General features: G+C 38.9%; 1 protein-coding gene and 1 long non-coding RNA gene across 3 annotated transcripts; one reads left to right on the forward strand and one right to left on the reverse strand.

The window, feature by feature from the left end:
- Window positions 1–561: 561 nt before the first annotated feature.
- LOC148127877 (uncharacterized) lies at window positions 562–13,552 on the forward strand. Its single transcript, XR_015744988.1, has 2 exons — window positions 562–870; window positions 13,358–13,552. It is a non-coding gene; the product is annotated as an uncharacterized LOC148127877 (long non-coding RNA).
- Window positions 9,328–27,292, reverse strand: LOC113444226 (uncharacterized). 2 transcript variants are annotated; one of them, XM_087938329.1, is made up of 10 exons: window positions 27,108–27,292; window positions 24,779–24,831; window positions 24,208–24,247; window positions 16,996–18,534; window positions 15,261–15,326; window positions 14,646–14,746; window positions 14,254–14,342; window positions 13,745–13,878; window positions 13,481–13,633; window positions 9,328–11,731 (listed from the first exon to the last, which is right to left on the reverse strand). In XM_087938329.1, the coding sequence occupies exons 4-10, from the start codon at window positions 17,930–17,932 to the stop codon at window positions 11,397–11,399; spliced, it is 1,815 nt and encodes a 604-aa protein (XP_087794455.1). In that variant the 5' UTR covers window positions 17,933–18,534; window positions 24,208–24,247; window positions 24,779–24,831; window positions 27,108–27,292; the 3' UTR covers window positions 9,328–11,396. The 2 variants fall into 2 exon arrangements, with proteins under 2 accessions (XP_087794455.1, XP_087794390.1); XM_087938264.1 differs by lacking the exon at window positions 27,108–27,292 and having other exon boundaries at window positions 24,779–25,823.
- Window positions 27,293–27,611: the final 319 nt, after the last annotated feature.

A 27,611-nucleotide genomic window follows, 5' to 3' on the forward strand; every position in this document is an offset into this window, starting at 1 on the left:
AGGGCTCCTTGGTGCTCTCGAAGTTTGGTTGTTTTCTTGCAGACATTTCATTACCCAAACACCATCAATTCCCCTTTATAATCGGTTCCTTAATGATTACAAAGCACGTGGCTGCACTAGAGCACGAACCCGACCGCATGCATATGTTATCCTTATTCCTTCAAAAACAGCACTGGGAGTAGATAGACTCCATGGTTCCCTATACTCTTCCCCAAGGAAATATAGGGAATTTGAGAAACTGTTGACGCACAGAGAAGCTCACCAGCAAGATCGGGGAATTTTATTATTTTTATTTTTGGATAAAGCGATACAACTATTTCCACTCCCCCTTTAAAAGGCAGCATTCAATCGATCCCCAGAAAATATTTTTTTTTGGGGGGGGGGTGTCACCTGGTGGCCTGCGATTGCCCCGTGGACGACTCGCCAAGCAAAATTATCTTTAAACGGCCTCTGAGGGGTGGCGGAGTGGGGGGAGGAGCTGCTGCGCGAGCGATTGCCGTGGGCAAGTTCTTGTTTTGCTTCTCTCCTCTTTGCTCCTTTCGCATTCCACAGCATGGTAATTAACAGCACTCGGAGTGTTTTAAAATAAATCTGCTGGTGACGTTTGGTGGTATGTTTTGTTTCCAGACGATCAACAGCCATTTCTTGGAAAGCAGCTGGAGACTCAGCTGAGAGCAGCCCCGAAGCGCTTTTATTCAGCGCCATTGCAAGTGACTGCCTGAGAAAATAACAGTGTCACACAATGCTGCGCCTCTTTGCGCGGGCACATCGCTGGAGAAGAAAACATGGGGATTTGCCACTCTTTCTTCCCTCGTTTATCCCAGGGGCTCCTGGCAGCCCGTCCTGTTTGTCCTGGGGTAAGAAATGCATGTAAGTGCTCTAGTAAAAGATTACAATCCTAGCTTCCTCCCGTAAATCCAGGGAAACTGTAAATAACTCGTCTAAAATCGCCTTCAGTGCAATGACACCGTTAAAAAGGCTAATTAAGTGGTAAAGAAAATGAGAAAAATGTAGATAAAATGCCACTATTATATTTCAAGGAGCAAAAAAGAATCTCCTTTAAACAATAACAACCCGAACAAACCAAAGAGTAAAAAATAAGAGGGTTCTGAAAGAAGATCCTTGCGGGGAGGGAGGTATTCATCTAGACTAAAGATTTCTCCTCTCTGATGATTCAATAGTAAACATTACTGTATGGACCAGAGGCCTAGATATATTTAGGCTGATAAGAGGGCCAAATGATAAAATATGATTGCACCAAGTTCTCTCAAGTATAAGCATTCCAAATCATAGAATAGAATAGAAGAGTTGGACCTTGGAGGTCTTCTAGCCCACCCCCCTGCTTAGGCAGCACCTCAGACAAATGGTTATCCAACATTTTTTAAATTTTTTTTAAACAAGTTTTATTGATTTTACAAACAAACAAACAAACAAAACAAAACATCATTAAACATTAAAAACATAAAACCTCTTTCCATTGTAGATCTTTACAAGGCAGGTAACATTGCTTTATATCACGTACTTATAATTTATCCCATTTCCATATAAACACGTAAATTCCCTTTACCAAATTCCACATTGTTTCTCTTTAATCATTATTCAATCATATTTCCTTTCTAATTTATCTGGTATTCAGTCATTACATTTATATTTTCCTCTGGCTTGTTTATAATTATTCTCATCTAGTCTTCCTCCGAGATTTTATTATTTAATTCTTAATTGAACACACACACATAAGACATAAACATAAAAACATAAAACTTTCTTTTAGAAAGTAACTTGGCCCCAGATTACCTCTTTTTGTATGGACTTCAATTGAATTCATGCTCTTCTTATATACCATTACCTATCTTATTTACCATTCTATATCTATTATATAACTCCTCTCCACTTTTCCCTCGTCTTAATTCTGTTTTATATATTTAATCTTGCTTTAAAGAAAAATATTTTTATATCTTTTGTCCATTTCTCCATTTACATCTGTCTCATTTCCAATTTAAAAAAGAATAGTTTCCCCTGGAATCACTAATCAGAGTATGATGCCTTTCTATCATTCCCCTAAATTAAAATTTAAAATAACACCTAAATCCCAATCAGATTCTGCTTAGTACATTCTACTATTTCAGAAACCAATACTACAATAATAAATCCATAACAGTCAACACATTAGTCCATTAAACTCTATATTTAAACTAATATTTTAAACATTCCCTTTAGTATTTTATTAAAACTTAATATCATTCATTATTAAACCTTTTAAAGTTATACCTTGATATTTTAGTCTTTTATTAGATCTTAAAAAGTTCTGATTATCTACTTATAATACAAATACCACTATTACAATACTCATGTGTACTTTGCAGAATCCCCCTTTTTTAAAAAAAATAAAAAAAATCCCTTATATTACCCATTATCCCTAAAAAAAATTTCCTTTTCTCTATCTTGTTTTATACCTTTGTAACTTTTTTCCCCCTTTTCCCTTTCCTTGTTAGCCCGCCTAAACTTTTTACCCCCTCCTCTCCAAACCTCTGCCTTCTTGATTTCCCCTTTCTGTTGCATTCCTCTTTCCTTTTGCTTTCTAGCATTCTGTTGTTTTTGCATCTTCTTTTTCTCTTTCATAAACATTTTTTTATTTCTTAAGTCCTTCCTTTTCGCTCCTCTCTTTCTCCTTTCTTTCTTAATCATACCGTTTAGTTCATTAAAAATGGCTTCTTCTTCCTCGGCTTCTTCCAGCTGTTGTTTAATTTGCTGACACATGACAAGCGCCATATCTAGGAAACAAAGGGCTTCTCCCATAACATCTTTGCCTTCTTTCTTTATTTTTAAATATTGTTTTTTTAGTTCATCAAGAGATAGAGCCATTTTAAACTGTTTCTTCTTCTCTTTCTGTATCCTCTTCTTATTATTAAACCAATCAGTTATTTCCAAACTTAAAACAGTTCCCAAAAGTCCCAAAGTCCCACAGTCATCAAACAGTCCAGGCAGAGTACAAGCTTCTTCTTTTTACAATTTCTCTTCTAGGGGTGAAGTCAAATTAGGGAAAGAAAAAAACGTCCAATCTGTGCTTTAAGTCTTTCTTAGAATTAATTTCTATTCTCTTTATCTTCAAGGCATCTCCTCCAGCAAAGTCTTAGAGTAAAAATTTGTTTTCCCAAGCCTCTCCCTTCCCACTTATAACAAAGGAGTTTAGGTTTTACCTTCTATCAAAAGGCTGGTTTTCCTTGTCCATTTGTTAATTCCATAAGGGAGGGAGAGTAACTTCCCCTTTTCGTCACTTTTCTTCACAGCTGAGAACATCAATCGGGAACATTATAGCTTCCAAGCCAGTACTTTCCCAGGTGTTAAATATGTCATTAAGGTCCCAGTTCGACCAAGAAAAGACTTTCGTTTTAAAACTCCTTCTTCCTCCTGCGCATTCTTTATCCAGTTGCTGGCTTTTTATGGCGGCCATAAAGACCGCCGCTTCACCGTCTTGAGAGAAGGGGGTTATTGCCGGCTGGGGGGGGTTGCGATAGCCCACACCCCCTGTCCAGATCCCCCCTTTCTTCAGCTGCCCCAACAGGGCAGCCTTAGCCTCCAGATCCGTCAGGATCGGAGGCACCAAGGCGGCTAGCACAGCAGGGATCGCAGAGAAGGCGAATCCCTGCTGTCACCGAAGCCGACAAACCGGAAGTGCCATGGTTATCCAACATTTTAAAAATCTTCCAGTGTTGGAGCATCCAGAACTTCTGGAGGCAAGTTATTCCACTGATTAATTGTTCTAACTGTCAGGAAATTTCTCCTTAGTTCTGGGTTGCTTCTTTCCTTGATTAGTTTCCACCCATTGCTTCTTGTGCTTTGGAGAATAGCTTAACTCCCTCTTCTTTGTGGCAGCCGCTGAGATATCGGAACACTGCTATCATATTCACCCCTAGTCCTTTTCATTAAACTAGACTTACCCAATTGCAGAAACTGTTCTTTATATGTTTTAGCCTCCAGTCCCCTAATCATCTTTGTGCTCTTCTCTGCACTCTTTCTAGAGTCCCAGCATCTTTTTTACATTGTGATGACCAAAATTGGATGCAGTATTCCAAGTGTGGCCTTACCATGGCATTATAAAGTAGTATTAACACTTCATGTGATCTTGATTCTATCCCTCCATTAATGAAGCCTAGAACTGTGTTGGCTTTTTTGGCAGCTGTAGCACACTGCTGGCTCATATTTAAGTGATTGTCCACTAGGACTCCAAGATCCCTCTCACAGTTACTACTATTGAATAAGGTACCATCATGTGCATTTTGTACATGTGCATTTTTTCTTGCCTAAATGTAAATGTTACTTTTTTCACTATTGAATTTCGTTTTGTTATAGAGCACCCAGTGTTTAAGTCTGTCAAGATCCCTCTGAATCTTAAGCCTATTCCCTCATCCAAATAATTGATGAAGATGTTGAAGAATACTGGGCCTAAAACATAGCCTTGGGGTACCTCACTGCATACTTCCCTCCATGTAGGTGCAGTTCCATTGAGGGCTACTTATTGAGTACAGTTGATCCATGTTTTTCCATTTTGGCAAATTACGATGCATAGACTTCAACTCCCAGAAGTCCTTAGCCAGCAAGCTCTAGGAGTTGAAGTCCACCCATCTTAAAGTTCAAAAACACTGTGATAAGGACTACAGATTTTCCTTGATTTATTATGGTAATTGGGACCAGAACTTATGTCACAGAGTGATGTGGTCATAATGTGTGATGTCACATGACCATGCCACTTAGTGATAGCGGTGCCAGCAAGCCCTATTAAGCAAGGAACTCACATGATTTTTGACATCTGACTTCCTCTATGACTTCCCTTGAAATATGTCAAAATTGTGTCTGCTTCAGTGCTGCCACATGGCTGTACCACCACTCTACCATAGTCAGCTGTGATCTTCATTGCCAACGTTCCCAGACACCTTCGCACAAAAATGCTTCCCACAAGAATTCTGTGGGTGACGGGAGCAAGTGAGTGGAGTAAGGGGGTATATAGGGATGTGGGGGAGGCATTGCACAGGTAAGGGATGGTGCATGAGAGATGTCATGTGAGCTAGGGAGGGCGCATGAAAGGGCACAAGAGGAATTGTGCAGTTCAGGGAGGTTAAACGGGTGCAGTGCAGCTTGGGGTGGGTGCACGGGTGCACAGAGGTGCAAATATGTGTGGGAAGGTGCAGGGAAGGTGCAGTAAGGATTGGGGAACATAGTGGGTTTAATGAAAGTTAGGTTGAGAAGGATGCAAGCAGGTGCATGAGGGTGTGAGGGAAGTGTGGCCAGTAGGATGTGAGTGATAAGTAAATATCTTGAAGGGTCACGGATTATTTAATTTACAATAAAACACAAGTTTAATTTCTATAACTATGAAATAATATCACAATTGGGATATTAATATGGAGAATGTATTTTCTTGATCGCTGCACAGCATATATCCCCCCAAAATGAGGAACCCACCCATTGGCGCTTAATAACCAGGCAGAAACATATCCAGATATTAAGCTGTTTAGAGCTTCATATCCCATTACAAGTACTTAGTCCTGGCAGCTAACTGGCTTAAAATGGTGCCTTTCAATTCATAGCTAATAGGAGTTGTAATCCTGCCCATTTGTAGTGTGCCATGTTACTTCCTTTGCATTAATTCAATTTCTGTAGATTATGGACATTATCAACTCTTACAGGTCAATGGAGCACGTAAGAGTTTTCTCTCATGCTGGTATGCAAAGAGGAAGCTTGTAATTTTTGCACAATAATTTCCTGGACATTAGAAGGCATAAACATTGATGCCTATGAGAGGAATTATTTTTGGGTAGTGATTATGTGAACAAGAAGTCTGAACTGGAACACTGTGTACTAGTTTAAATAAAACTTGACCAAAAATAATAATGGAGCAATTTATCAATTACAGGGTAAACTCCTTTGCCTGAATCTTATTGTAAAAAGGTGAGGCAGCTCTTATGTGATGGCTCCCTGTATCTTTGATAGCAGTAGCACTTAAACATATATACCATTTTATAGTGCTTTACAGCCCTCTCTAAGCGATTTACAGAGTCAGCATATTACCCCCAACAATCCTCATATTACTGACCTTGGAAGGATGGAAGGCTGAATCAACCTAGAGACGGTGAGAATCGAACTGCCAAACTGCTAGCAGGCAGCAGGCAGCAGAGGTAGCCTGCAATACTGCATTCTAACCACTGCGCCATCATGGCTCTTGATGGACGGTGCTTGCTTGGATAGGCTCCAGTTCTACTCCAAAAACATTTCCACATGAAAAATGGATGTCTGTCCTCAAGTCATTCTGTCTGTTCTGTTCTGATCCCACCCCACCTGAACCATTACTTCTAGATTGATTGGGGTAGAGCAGAAACCGCAGAAGGAAGTCTCAGCCTTCCGTGTATGGGAACGTCTGTGGGATTTTCACAGTTGTGTGACCATGCCTGCTTTCTTACTTTGTAGCCTTTGCTGTCAGAATTTTGCCAGCCTTTTGAGCATAGCTTTTGCACTGAGTGATGGGAGTACAGTTATGGTGGCTTGTTAACCTCCCATTGTTATAGAAACTCCAGTGTTTTTTTTAAAGTAATCCATAAAGTCCAAGGAAAAGAGATTAAATGGCAATTTTTCAATTAGTGTACTTGCGAAGGGTGGCAATATCGAGGACATGGAAGTACCTTCAGAGCACTTTCTTCAAGTGAATCATTTATTCACCAAAGTAAGATGAATCTAAATATATCCAAGTAGGAATATGGGCAGACTTGTAACAATCCCTTAAACATGTAATAAATATTTTGATTCCAGCCTGGAGTAAAAATAGAAGTCCTTAAGCCTTTTTTCCACTTGTCTCCAATATAGTGTCTCAAATTTATATGCCTGACATTACCTAACAAAAAAGAAAAGGAGATTTTTCACCCCTTCTTTTTTTCACCCCTTTAACTTTTATTATACATCTTCAGCTAGGGTTGCTAATGGCCAGAAATGGTGGGAAATGTTGATTTTCCATGACTGTTCACCTAGGTTAATGGAAATATTTATAAATTGCTAACTTTATTGAAATTCATAATTGTGGAATCTTGACTGAAATATTTTAAGAGTATCCATTCTTGCATAAAGATTCTGAAAATTAGCTTATTTTTAATTTCAAAATCCTACATATATCATTATAGCTGTATTTATATATGGAATATGAGCCATGATAGTGCAGTGGTTAGAATTGCAGGCTACTTCTGCTGACTGTTGGCAATTTGAGTCAAGGTTCCTTCTATCACTGACTCAAGGTTCCTTCTATCCTTCCGAGGTCAGTAAAATGGGGACCCAGATTGTTGGGAACAATATGCTGATTCTGTAAACCACTTAGAGAGGGCTGCAAAGCACTGTGAAGCGGTATATAAGTTTAAGTGCTATTGCTATTTAAAATAATAGAGTAATTGGATAAATTCCAGTGTTCTGTCTCTTTTGTATGTGCTAGAGCAGGGGTCTCCAACCTTGGCTACTTTAAGACTTGTGAACTTCAACTCCCAGAATTCCTCAGCCAGCTGTTGAAGTCCACAAGTCTTAAAGTGGCCAAGGTTGGAGATCCCTGTGCTAGAGTCTCCATTTTCCATTTAAATTGCTCTTTCTACAATGCCCACCACCAAAAATGTTCCTAGATAGTCCTTGACGTACAATTGTAATGGAGCCTGCCCATTATGGTTGTAAGTCATGATGGTCATTAAAACCGGTATATATCCTCATTCTCCGCATTAAAATAAAGGTAAAATATATTCCGGAGTGTTTTGAGATATCAGTGGAAAATAGAGAAAAATAGAGAAAAGGGGGTATAAGCAGGGGTGAGATTCAAATTTTTTAACAACCGGTTCTGTGGGCTTGGCTTAGGTAGTGGGTGTGGCTTGGTGGTCATGTGACTGGGTGGACATGGCTTGGTGGTCATGTTATTGGCTGGGCGTGGCCAACTCAATATCACTCACATCGAGGCACGCATCTCCTCGCCCGGCCTCTCATGACTGTGGGGATGCTGCAACAGTTGTGTGAAAAGGGTCATAAGTCACTTTTTTCAGTGCCATTGTAACTTTGAATGGTCACTCCACACAAGCAAAGTACCGGCAAAGGAGGGAAAAAAATTCCAGAGATGTTCCTGAGACAGGAAGTCTAGTCCTGCCAAGAATGTAATAAGGGTTAACGGAGAGGCAGTGTCTGTAAGCAATACCAGAATGTTTCCTTCCTGCTTTCCTTACAGGATTAGGCCAGTAATTTCGTCTAACAACCTGTTCTCCGAATTGCTTAGAATGTTAACAACCTGTTCTAGCGAATAGGCGCGAACTAGTAGAATCCCACCCCTGGGTATAAGAAAGTATACATCCTTTATTACACACAGAAAAAAGTCCCAGAATATTTTAACAGAACGCCTCTTTATCAGGGAACACTACTCAATTATGGCACAGTATGAAGCATGAAAAAGCCAAAGTGTTCAAGATATTTTTTGAATCACCTGCATTATTTTCACTTATTATTTCTGTTTTGAAAAAGATATAGATATGGAAAGGGAATAAATAGTTACACAAACATTGTGAATAAAATCTGAATCAAGTTTAATTCACAGAGTTCCATCCCCTTAAATGATTTTTTTTTTAAAGGCAAGCAGAGATTAGGTCTATGCTAACACTTCCTTTGATGCCTTAGCTTGCTCCAGAGTATGAAAATATTCACTTTAAGTATGCAGAATAGGAGACCTGAGGATATTTAACACCGTTCCCTGAAATGCATGCTTTAGTTTAGGCAGCACTAGCACAAGTTGTAGTAAAGCTGAAAGTTTCATTCTGCAGAAGGCACTGTCCTCTTGTGGACAAAGTTTGCACTGACAATTAAGCTCTTTTAAAACGGGTTCAAGGCAAAACCTTGGGATCTTGGATTTGCTCACTCTGAAAAAAACCCAAGTTCAATGAACTGAGGCCAAACTATTGCATGAAGATAACAGAAGCCAAGCTTAAACAGGAACAAACCTAAAATAAGAGGAGGGCTATAAGCACACTTTTCTTTTGGAAACCAACAATTTAAATGACCCTTCAGAAAGTGAAATGCTTGCTGTTTTCAATCTACTATCCATGTTAAGAATTTCATACCATTTCAGATGATGCACTCTCCCTGTTCACTAGGCCTTAACAACGTTATTAAACTGATGCTAAGTGTTAAGCAAATCACTGTGTGCCTCTGTGATTTAATTAAACAAGAATACAGTTCTCAGTAATTTTAAAGTATACGTTTTTAGTTCTCATGATCCCAACAAAAAGATAAAGAACTCAGCCAGGAAATGAAAAAAAAAAGTATTTATTCTTTTATTTATGGACTGTGCAGTTTGAGATTTTGTTGAAGACAGCAAATCAATTTAAAGAAATAAAAAATTCTACTAGAAAGTGTATGAAAGCCAAAACGATTGATTTGAAGCAGTCATGTGTATGGGCACCTCGAGCAGTCACTAATTAACTCTAATTGGAGAGATTAGCTCTGAAACACACCACACACACACACACACACACACACACTCACAGCTCACTTCCATGGACTGATCCAAATATACCCCACCGGACATCAATCTTGAACATGCCTGACTACTTGTTCTTTAAGGACCTGTCCTTATCCCTTGTCTATAGCTGAGGCTGCCTAATGTCATATTTAATTGATCCAAGGTTATAACAATGTTTTCCATTGGTCTTCTGGCACAAGCCATGCTGCAGGCATGATTTTGGTGCTTCTCCCTGCGCCCTGATGGCTGGGCACTGCTCTCCCTGACCCATTGTGGTTCATGCTGGTGGATTAACGTGACAGCTGGATTCTACAGACCTCTGCCCACATAATGCATGTCTAGTGTTTTTCAGAGCCCAAGTCAGATTTTGCATGGGTTCCTTGTTTAACTCTCCCCTTGTGACAAAACACTGGAGATTTCTTCCTGTTTTAAAGATCTTTTCAGAAACAGGAATAGAGGCGCAGTAACAGCATGATTATCAACAAACTACTCTCCACCACTATTGTCTTTAAAAGCAGTCGGAGCTGTGGGGGACTTCAATCTTCAAAGCCATCAGGCAAAAAAAAAAGCCCCCCCCCCATCCTTGAGGAGGCAGTGAAAGCGGTCAACACTCAGCTGGTGTCTCCCTCATCCTGCACCTCTGATCAGTCAACCCACTTTTCAATTTTGGACACATGCCTGCTCCTCTCCTGAAATAACACAGGATGTGATTTCAGAGCTAGTCAAAATGACAGCACTTCTGGGCTGACGTACTGCCATTAGGACAACTTGAAAGATGGGCTCAGGGCATTTATGTTGTTTTCAACACGATTATTAAACTGTCAGCATGGTTATAATAGCTTCTGGTGGAGGGAGAATGCCAGCTTTTTGACTTCCAGCTTCTCATCAATCAAAAAAGGCTCACTGTAGTGCGTAGGAGAGTGACCTGTGATGGGTTTTTCCAATTCAGAGGAGGTGGAGAGATGCTGCTGGGAGAGGACAGGCATCAACCAATCCCTGCTTTCGACCTGGATCTCATTAAAATGCCCAGGGCAGTTCCACTTGCCAGCATCATTATTGAGGGGAAATAGATGTTGGCTGTCAAGCAGAGCAAAGTTTAGCTCACAAAGCATCTGTCTGGATCAGTTGTACATGACCTGCCTGCACTCAGCACTGTGGAACAGTGGCCAGTGAAAAAATACAGCCATCTACCCGAAGAAATATAGGCATCTGAGCTGATCAATGATTTAACTATTAAAGAACATTATAAATTGTTTCGGGGACATCAGCAAGACTGGTGCCTTCTTATTTTGCAGTATTCTCTAAAGCTGGCACATGAAATTGTAAGCACGGTTAGAAAATGCACAGCTCTCTCCAATGAAATCCAATACTGAGGCCATAGCAAAATTTGGATAACCACATTATACCTTCTGCTTTCTATCAGATACTTCTGGTGGAACACAGGCTGCTTTCATATGTGAAAATCAATAATATTTTTTCTATAAGCCATAATAGTCTGATTTGCATCTGGTTAATCTGTAAAGAACTCTTTCCCATTCCTTATGCAACTTTCCAAAATATTAACCAAAGTTAATATTGCATGAAGAGCAAGATGCCAATTTTATTAACAATCGCACAGTAGTTACATCCATTTCTATCTGTCATGAAGACAGGCAGAACAATTCAATATTCAAAAACCTAAAGATAATTTTTTTGCAGCATTATATTTCCATTAAACTTAGGAGGAAATAGATAAAGGTGTAACAATTTATGCAAGATCCATCCAGAAACAAAAAGTTGCATTTGCTCAGCCACAACAAAGAAAAGTTTAACATGAAATAGGAAGGAAGGAGGGGTTTAATTGCAATTTATGTTGTATGTTCTTTCTTTTTCTTCTTCACAAACGTTCAGACTGCTCAATGGATACTCTGTATGTTTCACTGGGGCCAGTCCTCAATTGCAGGGGCAGTTCTGGTGGTTTGACTCTGACCTTTAGCTGGGCAGGGTCCAGAGCCAGGAGTTGACGGATGTTATTATGATCAAAGGTTGTTGCTTGCAGCTGGGGTTCTGCTGGCATCCCAGGCGAAGCAGCTTCTCGGAACTGCATCTCTCTTTTAATGCACCTTTTCTTTATGAAGGTACACAACACAGTGAGCACTACAATGAGCACAGTGATGCAAAAAACAGTGATCCCAACAATAAACTCAGTATAGCTGTAGAAGGACTCTAAACCTGGAGATAAAAAAGAGACTGTTCAACCCAATCATGGAAATGGATCTCCTATACAAATACGTTGGTCAACAGATTAAAGCACAGGTTAGGAATTCTAGAAGACCAAGCATCTGAACCAGAGGTGGTATTCAGCAGATTCTGACCAGTTCTGGAGATTCGGTAGCGGAATTTTGAGAACGGGCAAATATCACCTCTGAGTAGAGATTTTACAGTATCCTTCCCCTGCCACGCCCACAGAGCCAGTAGTAAAAAAAATTTAGGCCAAGCATCTTTCGGTAATATCAGACAAAGCAGATTTAGGCCTAAGCCAGAGAACATCAGTTTCGGTGTGTGCTTGCTACATTCACTATAGCTGTCCAACTTATTTCGTCCAGTGTAAATTCTAAAGAACATGCAGCTTTTTGTGGTACAGTTCACAGCTGGGACATTTTCATTGAAAAAAGTTCAGTGAAAACTACTGCTTGACTGTCCACCTTTTGTTAATAAACCTCTCTGCACACTATTTGGAGCAATTTTGCAACTATAATTAAAATAGTTTGACTTGTTCATTCAGGAAGAGAATCTATTAAAAAGCCTCAATAAGGTTTGATATCCTACACATAAGGAAAGCCAACTTGAAACAGGAATGGAACATTAGACTGACAGCTGAATTAGCATGCACATATATAATATTGGTGCGAACACAAACATGCACGTGCTTGGGGAGTGTGTGTGTCAAATTTCAAAAGTGTTACACTATGGCAAGGAAAGAGTACTTTAAAAAGCATGTCTAGCTTCATCATTACATTCTCAGATGATATGAGCCAAAGTGTAACTACATCAAAGGCTCTCTGGAGCTTCATTGGAGCTACGACGGCCTAATCTTATTCCACCAGCCTCAGAAGCTGCCATGGGAAGTTGCCAAGTTGAACTGCCAATGCAGATTGCATAGCAATGTTGTCAAGATAAACTCTTCCTAACTTGCTTGCTGTTTAACTTTCCTATAAACTCTGCTTTTTTCCTCAGAAAAACCCAACTGCTGCACCCACAAACTTTTGTGCTGAGAAGGGAATTTCAAATCCAAAGAGGCATCTGTGGCAAGCAGGCGGTGCAGCTTGTGGCTTGTCTCTGGCTTGTGAAGCCCATAATAGCAAAAAGTCTTTTGCATAAAAGGACTGAGTCACAGGGTGAATCATGTGAAGCATTATCAGACAGAAACATATGTCAGGCTAAGCGTTTCCTTGGGGTGGGCAGCCACATGGAGAAAGGGAAGAACCAAGAGATTGCATCACTTTAGGCTCCTGCTAACAGCCGTACATTCACCATTTTTGCAGCCTTGTCATGTGATGTTTCATGATGTGATGTGATGTGATGTGATGTGATGATAGGATCCTGTAATGGTGTGATGTGATGTGATTTTTGTGCCTTTGAGTCTGTGTTGACTCCTGGGCAAGTCCCTGTAGTTTGCTTGGCAAGATTTCAAAAGTGATTTGCCATTGCGTCCTTCCTAGGACTTTGAGGGAGTGGCTGGCCCAAGGTCACTCAGCTGGCTTCGTGCCCAAGGCAGAAATATAACTCAGATCCTGGTTTTTACCTTATGCTTTAACCACTAAGTCAAATATTTTACTTTTTTTTGTTTTGTTGCAGCATGCTAAGGCAATTCTTTCATGCCTTAGCAAATAAACAACAAACCATCACCAAGAATCTGACAGAACTTTTTAGTGTCCAAATCCCCAAAAGAGGTGGGGATGGAGTATCATAAGGACCCACCTGATCGTGGATTGCGAACACACAGAGTACCCGATTTTGTCAGAGAACGATCCTCGTACTCTTCTTTACACCGGCAGGAGTAGGTTCCATATTCGTTGAGACAAGTGGCGTCGTTGCCACATAAAGCAATTTCAGAGTTGCATTCATTCACATCTATCATGCACAGACAAAACAGTTTTCCATTAACAGGTGATTAAACTTCCAAAGACAGGAGTTACTGTTTTATTGGATATTCCCTGATTAATAAAATAATTGCTCACCTACCTTTCACCAGTACAGTTTGGACCTTACCAGCTGCCACAAATGCACCATTAAGATCTTCCAGTAAGTGAGATATGTTCTTTTCTTCTGAGGTTAAATGCACCCAGAATGTGAATATCAGGTTTGGGCCATTGTCTCTACATAGAAACATGGAAACATCTTATTTTTTTTCCATTCAACTAAAAAGTTAGCTATCGCTCCCCTAAATCTTGGAGCAGTACTCACCAGGAGTATTGAAAAGTGTAATTCAATCAGATCTGAAAGACGAAAATTGCCTAAAGTGTTCTACTTTTAAGGGTTAACCACATCTGTCATCAAGTTATATAAGCAAAAAATAAAGAGCAGATTTCAATTTTATTTCAGATAGGAGAGACTCAATCAAAAAAGGAATATTGTTGCAAATTCCTCCTCCCACATAGAAATACAACTGACAGAAAATAACACTTGATTTTGAGGTATACGAAGGAAATGTTTGCTAACACCACAGGGCAACCTATATTCAGTTGTCATACCTGTCCATTTCAGTTTCTTCTTTTCTCATAATTTCCTTTAATTTGAATTCTTTGATTTGGTTGGAGAAGAGTTTCATTCTTTCTTGTACCTGGAAAAAACCCCAAAGAGTTTAATTCTTTTAAAATATATTTAAACAATAAACATAATGTGCCTGGAAAAACATCTTCTAGGAGATGTCAGCATCTTATCTAGCCAGTAGGATACAAACTGAAGCCTACAAAGTGACCTTAATTATTCTAAATGTTATCCTTGTGTTCCATTATTTTATTCGATATGAAACTTGAACATCCAGCCCACTAGATGAATTTTGGTATGTATGTATACATATTTACACGCACACACACTCCCTAATCCATTTTTAAAATAAGTTCTGCATCATGAATTTTCTTACCTGGTGCTTAATGGAATCAATGAAAGCTTTTTCCAGAGTGCTTCCAACAGGTGGGAATTGTCCTTTCTGTTCTATTTCAAAAACTATTTCAAATAGAAGATCTGTAGAAGAACCCAAGTTGCCAAAACACAATAAGGCAGATAATACATGTATAATGTAATTTTAAAATGTTTTTAAAAGCCTATAAGGAAGCAGCGTAATACAGCTTTTCTACACACAGGTTGGTATGTTCTAGCCATACATGGATAGTATAGGAGATGGTAATTAAGAGTAGGAGACAATGGGTGCTTATGGGTGCTCCGATATTTAATAGGGAAGAATTTTTTACCTGCTAATTTAATGTCACAACTGGCAGAAAAGCTGACCCCATCTGGTACAGGCTATTTTTGTCTAGACCTACTTTGAGATTACAAATGTTATAAATGCCAAAATTTTTGCCATTTTTTTTTTTTGGGGGGGGGAATCAGAATCTCCTATTCAAAAGAACTTACTTAAGGGATAAGTAGCTTTTATTAATAACAGTCAATTGTTAAGTCATTTAAGAGTCATTGTATAAAATAGAAAGCAAAATTTAAGAAAACAGTGAGAGACAGAGAAGAGACACAGGTTCCTCACCTCCAGGATTGTGTTGAGAGTTCAATACAAAATAGTTTTCATGAGACTTGAATCCGGGATTTGTCTCTATGGAAGAAGAACAATGACAAGATATCAACCTAGCATTTGGACAGGACTGTTTTATTCCCCAGTATCTTAAAATACAGTAATTTGCCACTCAGAAATATTTTCAATTCTATCAAAGCCTCAGTTAGCAAGAACCTTGTGGCAAATGTATTCATTTATATTGCAACTCTTTTCTGGGAACTCAAAATGGCGTACATAATAGTTCCTCTTTATATTTTCCCTCACACCAACTACCCTGTGAAATAAGCTGGGCTGACTTGGCAACTAGCCAAAATCTTGAATTAAGTCTGCATGGCTGATAAACTGGACTGATTTTACCTCAGCTCAAACAATGGATGATCACTCCAGTAGCTAAGATAAATGGACCACGGTTCCCATCTAAATCTCACCCCAGATCATTCATGGAGGTAGCTAATGCAGGTTCAGATCTATCCCCAGGATTGAAATCTGACTACACCTTTAATAATGTCTCTTTGCAGCAGTCACCCGTTGCTTTAGTGGTGTCCAGAAAGGGGAAGTTGGGGATAGAAAAATATTTGTCCAGTACAGGTAGTCCTCAACTTACAACAGTTCATTTAGTGACTGTTAGAAATTACAATGGCAATGAAAAAAGTAACTCTGGACCATTTTTCACACTTATGAATGTTGTAGCATCCCCATGCTCACGTGATCAAAATTCAAAATTGGCAACTGACTCATAATTATGACAGTTGCAGTGTCCTGAGGTCATGTGATCAACTTTTGCGACCTTCTGACAAGAAAAGTCAATGGAAAAGCCAGACTCACTATTATTAAGTATTCTACCTTATGATTCTTAACTCTTGACGAATGTATCTTTTCTTTTATGTACACTCAGAGCATTTGCACCAAGACAAATTCCTTGTGTGTCCAATCACACTTGGCCAATAAAAGAATTCTGTTCTGTTCTGTTCTACTCTAGTCTACTCTCTACACTGCACTGCACTGCACTGCACTGCACTATTCACTAAAGAAAAGTATTCCTTATTTAACAACTGTAGCAATTTACTTAACAACTGTGGCAAGAAAGGTCAATAAAAGGGGTAAAATTCACTTAACCAATGTCTCACTTAGCAACAAAAATGTTGGGCTCAATTGTGGTCGTAAGTCAAGGGCTACCTGTATCCTAGGATCCAGGCCTCTTAAGAAGGTCCAGACCAATGTTTCTTCCAAGGCTCTTGATATCTCCCTTTTGTAATCATTAGTCAACCTTAACAAAGCAATTGCTGGTTTAGAATGAATGAGCTGGAAGGGACCTTGAAGGTCTTCTAGTCCAGCCCCCTGCTCAAGCAGGAGAACCCATACTATTTCAAATAAGTGACTGTCTAGACTCTTCTTAAAAACCTCCAATGATGGAGCACCGACAAGTTCTGGAGGCAAGCTGGTCAATTGCTAGGAAGCTTCTGCTTAATTCCCGATTGCTTCTCTGATCAGTTTCCAGCCATTGTTTCTTGTCCTGCCCTCTGGTGCTTTGGAGAATAATTTGACCCCCTCTTCTTTGTGGCAGCCCCTCAAGTACTGGAATATTGCTATCAGGTCACCCCTAATTCTTCTATGAAGCTTTCTGTATCTCTCTTTCAACAGAGTTCAGCTGTACAAGGCGTTTATCAGATCCAGCATGGAAATAAACAGTTTAAAAAACAGGACTTACCATGGGATTTATTTTTTACTTTCAAGAGAATGCTGCTGGTTGGCAACCAACTAGAAGGGGAAGACAAAAGAGTTGTTTTGGTCTGCTTCTTTTGCAAATGCTCTCTATTCCTGTTTATTGACTTCTTGTATTGTATAGTAAAAGCTGTGTTCATCTGAGTTCTCATCAGCCAATTTGAAGGCATAACTTTGGGGTTCACAGTTGTGGAAGTACTCATCAAGTAATCATTAAATGACTTCAAAGAAGGAGTAGGGTCCATATCAGTAGAGGCTAAAGTCAGAGTATGATGGAATTTGGTTTCCATAGTAGACTTGGAGGGACTTGCCTTAATTCCTTCAGATGCAATTATTTGCACAGGAGTGTTGCCGTTCTCCGCTGTATACGCTGGATTGTCCATCTGCTCTCCTTTATATATTTTGGTCTGTTCCAAGTGTTGTGGAGGTTCCGTTAGATCAGCCTTTTTCTTGGAGAACTCAGAATTAGGAAGCGGCATTTGAAGCATTTCTTTCTGCATCTTTGGTGGGATACTTTTAAGAGATTGGACTGGAACTCTCTGTTCTTCCAAGGAGACGTGAGGAAAAGTAATAGCATTCATGATTTCCCCTTCAGGACTTCTCACATGTGTTGTCATCCATCGTGTGGTTGTAGAGACATCATTCCGAGGACTGACAAATTCAGCGATAGCTCCATGGTTTTTTGCTGTTTCCAATGTTGTCATTCTTTGAGGATTATGAGTCGTGTGTGGAAAGGTTGAATAAACATCTGGGTTGTGTATAAAAGCTTCTTCATTCTCCGCATCATTTGATTCTGATACTAGTGTAGGACTTTTCTTCAAAGTCCTACCATTGTCCACAGATGGTTGTGTAACTTGCCTTCTCTTCAAAACAAATGGATTAAAGCGAACTGTTTTTGTTGACTTCAAGAGAGAAACACGCATATGCTTGCCAACAGCTGGTTTTAAAAATGTTTCTGTCCCTGTGTTAATAGTCTTTTCACTTGTCACAGACAGCCAATTCTCTTTGCCAAGCGTTGGGGTAGTCGCTGTAGAGTTCAAACTATGTCCTGTATGCAATACATATGACTTAGATCCAAAACTCCTGTTAGATTTCAAAACTGATTTTTCAACACTTGTAGAATTTACATAATCTTCAAATACATAGTACCGTCCTTTAAAGTGCTTGTGACTTTGGTTCTGAGAAGAAACTTCTGACAAAAATACTACATAGATGGCTATTGCTTGAGTAGCAAAAATCAGAGTACCATGGTTTCTGCAGGCATAAACTACTTTGTTTTCAACCCTTGACAAAACTCCTTGGAATAAGATCCTATCCTGATTGTCATTACAGTTTGACTTTCCTTCAAATCCTTCTATGTAAATCAGGATATGCTTGTGAGGACCAGCCCATATGGTCCAGTTGCACCAGTTATTGGTTTCAGCTCCGTTTAATGCTGGAGGAGAAAAAGTCCCAGTTTTGCCTTTCAAAATAACATGGCAACTTTTTACAGGAAGATACACAGATAGCCAAGGAATCCCCAGTTCTGTGGCAGGAAACATAAAGACATGGCATTACCATCATTTTATTGATCAAGTCTGGTTTATACTAGTAGAAGATACAGGCTAGTCTTGTTGAAATATTTCCCACAAGGAGTAGTAACCTTGACAACAGTTATTGAATATATCTCATTTCATTTTGAAAATATTATTTCCCCTGTGGCTAGAATGTTAGAACTAGAGAAATAAAATTAGTCAGACTCTCATTGGTATTTAGATAAAATGCTTTGGCTTTCCTCTAGGAACCTAAAATGATTGTATATTCACACCATCCCTTCCTTCACTTGGCTGGAAGTTCCCTTGTTAAAAACAAGACAAAAGTTAGGCAAAACCATAACATTTAAGACAAGACACAACCTTTAAACTCAGTGTGAAAAAGGTGCATGTTATCTGCAAAATAATGATCTGACAACCTCTTTTAGGTTAGGACAAATTATCCAGGCAGTTTTTAAGAAGACAAAAACTGGTAGAAAAAGGGTAATACTATACAACCTCTTATTTGTTTCCATTTTCTTTGTGTATTGGCCCGTAACTTTTGGATTATTCTCAATTTGGGACTATTCTACGCATTTGTAAAGAGTGGCTATAGATAGCTGAAAACTATCTAATTGTTCAACTTCAGCAGCAACATTTTGGAAGGAATAATGGTAAAGCAAAGCTGATATTTGAAAGCAATGTTTTAAACCCATGCCAGGAAGGTAACAATCCCTGTGTCTTAAACTACAATGCAGTTAGATACTAGGCACAACACAATAGTACACCAATAATAAAAATGTAGGAAATATTAAAATAATTAATCCTCAGAAGGTATAAATACAGATAGACATCAATAGAAAATTCCGTTACTGAAAACTAATATGAAAAATATTTCAAGCAAACTAGGTTTATTTCCAGCCTAACCTATTCCAACCCCACAGCAATGCTATATGTATTTAGTCAAATGTATTTTCCATTTGGTTAGTCTCAAATTAGAGAGGAACCTCCCAATCTGAGCCACATGTTCACCATTAACCTCAACTCAGTCATAACCTTGAAGTGTATTTGAACTGGGTTGTCTTTGTGAATTGGTGTGTCCATTCTTGAAGTCAATACTTCTGCAAGCAATGCAGTTCTCTGTTTTACCAACTCTCAAGAGGATAAAATCACTACTGGTTTGATTATCTTTGACTCTTAAGTATATGGACTGACCTAAATTCAATCACCTTATCTTTTTAAATTGTATCAATTGAATCATCTTTGTGCTGTAACACTGAAATGATTTCACATAATAACCACAATGGCTTCCCATTGTGCCTGGACTTCGTGCTCTAAAGATAAATTCAGTGACATTGTGCAGTATAGGCAGAGTCCTGGGCTAATTCTGTTCTATCTTTTTTCATTCCTATTGCTTTTAGGTGAGTGTTAAGCATTTGAAGACCAGTGAAGAATTATAATAAACACCTGAATAATACATTACATCAGTGGTGGGATTCTAATTGTTTTACTACCAGTTTTGTGGGTGTGGCTTGGTGGGCATGGCTTGGTGGGTATGGCAGGGGAAGGATACTATAAAATTCCCTCCCCACCCCACTAATCTGCTTTCCACTCTGTTCTCCTGTGCAGGGCAACAAAAGAAGACCCAGCCAATCAGCTGGGACTCGTGAAGCAGAGAATAAATGGGGCAGGGCCAGTCAGAGGTGGTATTTGCCAGTTCTCTAAACCACTCAAAATTTCCGCTACCGGTTCTCTAGAACTGGTCAGAACCGGCTGAATTCCACATCTGTTTGGAGGGAAGAGAAAGGGAAGGATAGCACAGCAATGATTGGTGTCCGGAAGTTATCTGCATTATATGTATACATGCATTACATGTATGTCATTGATGCCAAGAGGCCATCTTCTAGATTGGGAATAGCAAGCAAGAGAGCTGCTCCAGTTGTGTCATGAGAATGTGGAAGTTCTTGTCCATCAGCTAGGAAGGGACAAGGGTTTTCCATCCTTAAAGAAATAAAATGAGAACTTTCTAATTCTGTAACTAAAGGAGCAGCTGTGGTTTTGCTATGGTTAAGATACGGTTTGGTAACTAAATTCCAACAGAAATTCCTTTTCACTTCTGACCTAAACCTGTCTGATTCATGTGTCATTTTGGAAGTTCAATATGAGAAATATCAATTCTAAAAGATTCTTGGTAACAAAATCTGGGGCTCAAATGCAATTCTTTCAGATTATTGTATGGCAGTATCAGAGATGAAATGACTTTTGAACGACTGGCTGCTTTTTACAATAGTATCAACATTAACCAACATTATAGAGGCTTAATCATCAAGAATTGGTGCAATTCCAATTTTCCATCCAGTAGCAGATTTAGCATCACTGAAAATGCAGTTCTACACAGCTGACTTATTGGTTCCCCTTTTTTTATGTCTTCAAAGAGAGAAGTCATTTTCATACAAGAATATCTGCAATTTTCTTCCATGATTGGTAGCAAGATCCAAGCCAATTTCTCTGCTCATTGTTTCATGAAATAGAACATTTTGGAGGCAACTTGTCAGCCCCTCTGATTCGAAACCCTGAGAACTAGTCATTTTATTCCTTCCTGTCAGGGGAGATAGGGAATGTGCAACCAAAGTAAGACAATCCAATTGTGCCAATTTGCTACTTGTCCACAGGAGGTTCATAATAAAGTGATTATGATCATTTCAAACTGGAATCTATAATTTGGCTTGGAAATTCCATTTCTCATGTGGCACTGGGAGACTTGATTAGCGTTGATAATTTTAAGTTACTATTATCAGAATAAACATTAATAGCTCCTCCAACCAATGATGGGCTTGGCAAGCTTCACTCTAAACTTTCTGCCATTTTAATTTTCTGTATCCAGAGGCATACTTGTAAATAAATACAATGTTAGAGGTGCTACATAGCATGAATCAGAGGAATACATCCTAGTTACAGAAGACACTTACAGGCAAAGAAGTGATAAAATCTATAGATTACTGCTAGGATTGCCAGAAACTGAAGAATTTTACTCCTTCCAGCCCACTGAAGAAATGCCTGTTTAATGTGTGAAAGATTGCTATGATGATAATAAAGCCTTTCTAATATTTGGCACCCATATTGGGACTCCCAAACCACTAAATACAATTTATAAACAACTAGATTTTTAAATACGCAGATAATTCTATCTATATTTGTATCTACAGGATGTGTGTTTGTGTATGTATGTGTGCCTTTTTGCTTTTGAGTCTACACTATATAATTATTTTTTTTCAATATTATTGCAGATACGTGTTTTTGGAAAAAAGCATGGGGAGGTGTATAATGTTCATTTTGTTACTGTTGCATGAATATTTCTTGAGAAGTCTATATTAACATATTAATATTGACTAATGTACCACATAAGCAAAAAAAATTCTGGTTTAAAGTTTAAAGTTCTGGTTTCTTTAAGCAATGATGCTATGAAGACATAACAATGAATGTTGCTAAACCACGCAATTGATATTTCTAGGTTAAATTTATTATTTATTAAAAAGAGTTACATAGCCGCCCAACTCACTCATTTGGGGTCTAATCTTTGTAAACTGTTCAACTCCAGACAGCTTACAAAGACCCCAAATATAAAACTCAGTACATTCCCCACCTGTAGGAGAAGAATGGCAGAATAAAAAGATGGATCAGCCTAGAATCTCTGTCTAGCCAACGAGCAAACTAAGTCCAACTGCCCTTGAGTACCACTGATCCTTAACTATTTCTAACCAGGTGCTGACCTAGTTGAGAAGATTCCTGTGCATAGGCCTTTAGCAATAAATCAGTTAAATTGAACCTTCATGTGTGGATCCTGGTTCTTTGCACCTGACATTATCTTTCCTGGGGACAAGATTCAGACAAAACCCTTGATGGGCTATGAATCAAGCTGGGATCCCAGGGCCTGTTGACAAAACTCTGACTTCAGGGCCTTTGAAGAGAGTAGTCAGGTGGGGGCCAAATCTTACCTCTGCAGGGATGATGTTCTATAGTGAGGAAGCCACCATGGAAAAGTCCCTTTGTCTTGGTCCCACTAGATGGATCGTTTAAGTGGACGGAACCTATAACCAGGGGTGCAATCTGACTGGTTCAGTGATTTACAATTTGCACAAGTGTAAATTGTCAGCATGCTGCCTGGACAGCTGAGCAGCACTGCGCACGGGTGCACAGCAGTTGAAAAAGGACTTTTTCCCTGCTTTTTCAACTGCAGCTATGCTGCTCAAAGCACTGAAAAAAACAGGAAATAAAGGTAAGAACCCGGGTGGGCAGGCAGGCCAAAACATCAGCAGACATAGAACCGGTTCTATGTCTGCTGCTCTTCAGAGCTACCGGTTCTACAGAACCAGTCAGAACTGGTAGAATCCCACCCCTGCCTATAACATCCCCTGCCTCCCCAATCTGGTGGGTTATTTATATAATTGGGAAGAGACAGTAGTTCATGTAACCTGGCCCCAAGCCATGTAGAGCTTTAAAGATGATAACTATCACCTTGAATTGGATCCTAAAACAAATTGGCAACTAATGTGGGCCATTACATTTTTAACCAGCTAAAGCTTTTGGATATTTTTCAAGGTGTATCACAATAATCAAAATGAAAGGTGACTGGGACATGGGTGACTGTGAGCAGGAACTGTTGGACCAGGAAAGGGCACAATGGATGCATAATCTGCTGTTGTGCAGTAGCCTTCCTTGGACTGCCACCTCATCAAGCAGGAATTGCAAATCCAGGAGAACCCCCAGATTATGTACCAGGTGTGTCTGGGAGCAGTAGAACCCCATCCAAGACCAAAGGTGGCAATTCTCCATGAACAAAAGAATACCAAACCCAGAACCATTCCCTCTGGTTCACTTTCAACCTCTTGTTCCTCATCCAGCTCTTACCCACTCACCATGGCCAAGATATACATATGAGTAATACCAAAACTTCAAAAACAACTGTTGAAAATAAAGCCATCTCCAAAAAGAGCCTGCCTCAGTTACAAACCATGCAAAGTCATTTTGGCAGCCTTTTATTGCTAAAGTTCAGTTGCTCCTTCAGGATTCCGATTCCATATCCACAGTTCCTATCACTTGCCTAAGCGTCCTGCCAAGTTAGATCTTGGATTAGTCTACTAATAGTGTCCATTTGGCAATACAGGAAACTGGTGAGGAATTAGTACAATTTGAAGAAAAACTAACAACCCCCCCCCCATCATAACATTTAGAAAAAAAGGGCCAGAGATTGTAGGACAAGGATGAGTGGCTTTGTAACATGAAAGCAGCACGAGATTTTAGAAAGATTGAATGAAATAATTGTTCTGAGAGTATTGCTGTGCTGGAGGTTCAGGTGAATGTTGACAAATACAGAACATAGTCTCCCCTTCTTCCTTAGATACTTCCCTAAAATTACTCCTCCTGTAATTTTCGTGCAAGTACAGTATACTTATTTCAAAAGAGGCCAAGCTTACAATTTAGTTAGGAAAGAACTACTCTAGCACAAATCAGAAGAAATAGTTCATCCTGCTATCTGAATCCAAGCAGTTTAGGAACAGGGAAAAGCTTTGCTGGAGTTCATATGTTTTTTTCTTAAACTTCAGAGTTAGCTTCAGGTTGAAGCTAATTCACATAAAATTAACATAAAAATGATCACGTTCTTTATTTATAGAGAATTGAAAGCTTACCTGGTTGGACTTGCTGGGATACTTCCAGAGAAACCTTTGTCTATATAAATAAAACCCAAAAATTAAATCATGTTCAAAGTGATAATGCTGCCAATCTCACTTCTAGAGCAACTTAAAATGGACTTTTGCTTTATTACTTTATACTAGCTAGGTTGCACTTTAGGCTCAAAAAGCAGTTTAGGGCCCAATTCCTTCAATTAAACAATTTTATCAGGATTCTAAAAGTATGTCTTCTCTGCAGTAGTGCCTTCCCTCTGAATTCGGTATCCCTACATGATCCAGATGGTTCTACACTGCTGTTGGTTAGGAGGGATATGCAAATCTAGGCATGCATAATATAGACAGGGTCCAAGCATTCTTCCTTGATTCCAGTCATGGCAATATTTTATTCTGACTTACTACAAAGTTCAATGTCAGGTTAGACAAAGTTTGCCAACAAAATGATGTATTTATTTAGCCTATAGTGGTACTTGAGATAAGGGTCTCCTAGAGACTGAAACATGTTCATTACAAACTCATAGACAAAAAAAAAATGCTTTGTTCTGACATTTAGTGCAAAAGCTCTTCTTACCAGTTCCTTGTCTTTTACTCCATCAGCATTTGGAGTCTGTAAAACCCTTGGAACTTGAGTGGTAGCAACATTTCCCAACAAAAAAGCAAAAAATAACAGAAGAAAAAGCATTGTAATAATTTGTCGAGCACCTTCATTGAAGATAGATGCCTATGTGTGATAGAATGAATGCACAAGTAGATATATACACTCATGCAGTTATTTCCCTTCTAGAGCATTCATGAAATATTCTGCTTCTTAAATTTAAAGCATTTAGCTTCCTTTGTTTTCCAGCCTCTTGCTCTTAAATTTCTGCTTAACTAGGCAGGGCAAGGTAGAAAAAAGAAACTTTGAAGACTGTTCTTTTTGAGCATGTCCTCTGCTCAAATGTTCCCTATTATCTCATCAGATTTAAAGGTCCCAAATGGCCCTAATTAACAAGTATAGGCCTCTTTACTGTGGAAGATCTTGAAACAGAAGGAGAAGTATTTGCAGATTTACTCAGGAGTTTTATGGTTGTATTAGTTAATTAGACCCAACTAATAGGTTAGCAAGCATAAGGAACTCCAGTATGATTTGGGATATAACCCATTCATAATGATTAAGTTTAGGGTGAAGATTTATAACAGAACTAGATTCTCTGCATGTCTTCTCAAAGATGAAAACCATATGCTTAGTAAAGTTTGCTCAATAAATAATAAGGTTCAGAATATACACATACATAACTTTAAAGCAATGTTTCTCAAAGCATGGTCCAAGGACCGCTGGGGCTGCCCCAAGACCCTCTTAGGCATCCATGAAATCAAAGTTTCAATGCCAGCCTATGTTTAATCAATATTAAAATCCCATCAAATAATTGTGAAAAGTGGCAGTAAATGTGTGTCAATTTTAATTTGTAATATGGTAAATATTACTTGTAACCTGTACAAACAAAAGTTGTTTGGGGGGTCTTCCATAATTTTTGAAAGTGGGAAGTCTCCTGAGAAAAAGAAGTTGAAGAAAAATTGCTTTAAAGCAGGGGCCCCCAAACTTGGCAACTTTAAGACTTGTGGACTTCAACTCCCAGAATTCTCCAGCGTAGTTTAGCTGGCTGGAGAATTCTGGGAGTTGAAGTCCACAAGTCTTAACACTGCTATATTTGGCGACCTCTGCTTTAAAGTATTGTGTAAATCCAGCCTGGATTTTTCAGATCTTGTAAGTTTTATCACAATATTTACAACCCTTTACTTCCCATGTTAAAGATCTCTCTGCCACCTATTTCCCCTCCCCCCATAAGAAGATGGCCCTGTAGCGCCCTCTTGTGGCTGTCTGGTATGTAGCAAGAAACATGAACTATGGTAAGTATAATAGTTACAAGAAGCACATTCTATGGAAACTAGATTTCCCCAGGAAAGCACATTCAAGCTAATTGAATAAGACCATTTTATTAATTTCCCTATTCTATCTCACTCCAAAACCTGCCAAATATTTTAGTAAGTGCTTTAGAGAAGCAATTATGTCTCAAAATGTGACACAGTTTTCAAAGGAGGATATCATCTACCAGATATTGCAACCTCATAGTTGAATAATCAATGGTTTCATTTTGTCTCTCCTATGAGACTGATCTGCAATACCAAATAAACAAGAAACCATCAGTGGAGGAATCTTCTCAAAGGATGGAGAAAGCTTTACTCAGTACATTTCTTTCTTTTTCCCACAACTGATACACTGAATATGTTTCACCTGCAACACAGAAACTTTATGCTAAATAATTAACTACATTAATTTTAGAACAAGGTTCATGGGGTTATGAGATTTGCTTTTGAGTAAAAACAGCCAGATGTAAAGGACCCTACTGCAACATTATAGAAAAAAAATGGAAGAAGAATCTCAGTTTAAAGAATAGGCTTAAATTTATCAGCTTAATCCTTTCTCACTGACGTACACCTATTCATTAGACTCACTTCCTTAGTTAAACCAAGTATGTATATTTGCTTGGTTTTGCTAAACACTTGTTAATGTAACTAATGAGAATTATAAGCCATAGGTTATAGCTTAGCTCATTGTGTGAATTCAGCAAATTTTCACTTGACTTAAATTACATGATGATGTAATGGGGCACCATTAAATGATCTAAAGGATCAGGTTAGGGAGGGATCATCATGATGAAAACTGTATCTCATGATCACTGAGTCAGCACCAATTTGATGGCACATAATCAAGAAGCCATGGTTAAGCAACCCAAGTATGTTTAAACCCAATTATTGGCTTGCATGCTAACTACAGAGCAGTATTTGAAGCAACTTATTAGTACAGTAATGGCAATGCTGAAGCCTAGATCACGTTGATAATGATAATAAAAGAAAAATACCTGTCCCATCCTGCTGAGTAATAACAGCTTATTCAACTTAGCTGCATTTGGAAAAAAAATATTTTTCAGGTGAGACGTTATGGCCTGGAGGCAGAAGTGAGTCATGGCAACTCTTGTTTTTAAAATCTTAAGTGTGGGGAGAAGGAAAACAAGAGCGAGTTACTACTGGAATTCTATAGCGTCATAACTTTTGCTCTAAACCAGGGGTGTCCAACCTTGGCAACTTTAAGACTTGTGGACTTCAACTCCCAGAATTCTCCAGCCAGCTAAACTACGCTGGAGAATTCTGGGAGTTGAAGTCCATAAGTCTTAAAGTTGCCAAGGTTGGACACCCCTGCTCTAAACCAAGTAGGAAGCCAGGATTTGATACTTTCAACTTTGGTTCCACATTTTCTGGCATTCACTGAAATCAAACTATGGAAAACACTAAACTAAGGTCAAAACTGAAAAAGGTTATTTACGGTCAATGTCCTGGTTTCAAACTTTTCTTTTTCAAGTTGATGT

The sequence above is a fragment of the Pseudonaja textilis genome, chromosome 1, assembly GCF_049901715.1.
Source record: "Pseudonaja textilis isolate UNSWEBS1 chromosome 1, rPseTex1.2, whole genome shotgun sequence".
In the NCBI taxonomy this organism is placed as follows: domain Eukaryota; kingdom Metazoa; phylum Chordata; class Lepidosauria; order Squamata; family Elapidae; genus Pseudonaja; species Pseudonaja textilis.

Bases quoted from the DNA above. Each gene is read 5' to 3' on its own strand.
- LOC113444226 (XM_087938264.1), bottom strand. From the start codon at position 24,889: ATGCTTTTTCTTCTGTTATTTTTTGCTTTTTTGTTGGGAAATGTTGCT. The intron at 13,879-14,253 runs GTATGACAACTG...GTTTCTATGTAG, and splicing joins GAAGAAACTGAAATGGACAG to AGACAATGGCCCAAACCTGA. The intron at 13,634-13,744 runs GTAGGTGAGCAA...TGTGCATGATAG, and splicing joins CCAAACTGTACTGGTGAAAG to ATGTGAATGAATGCAACTCT.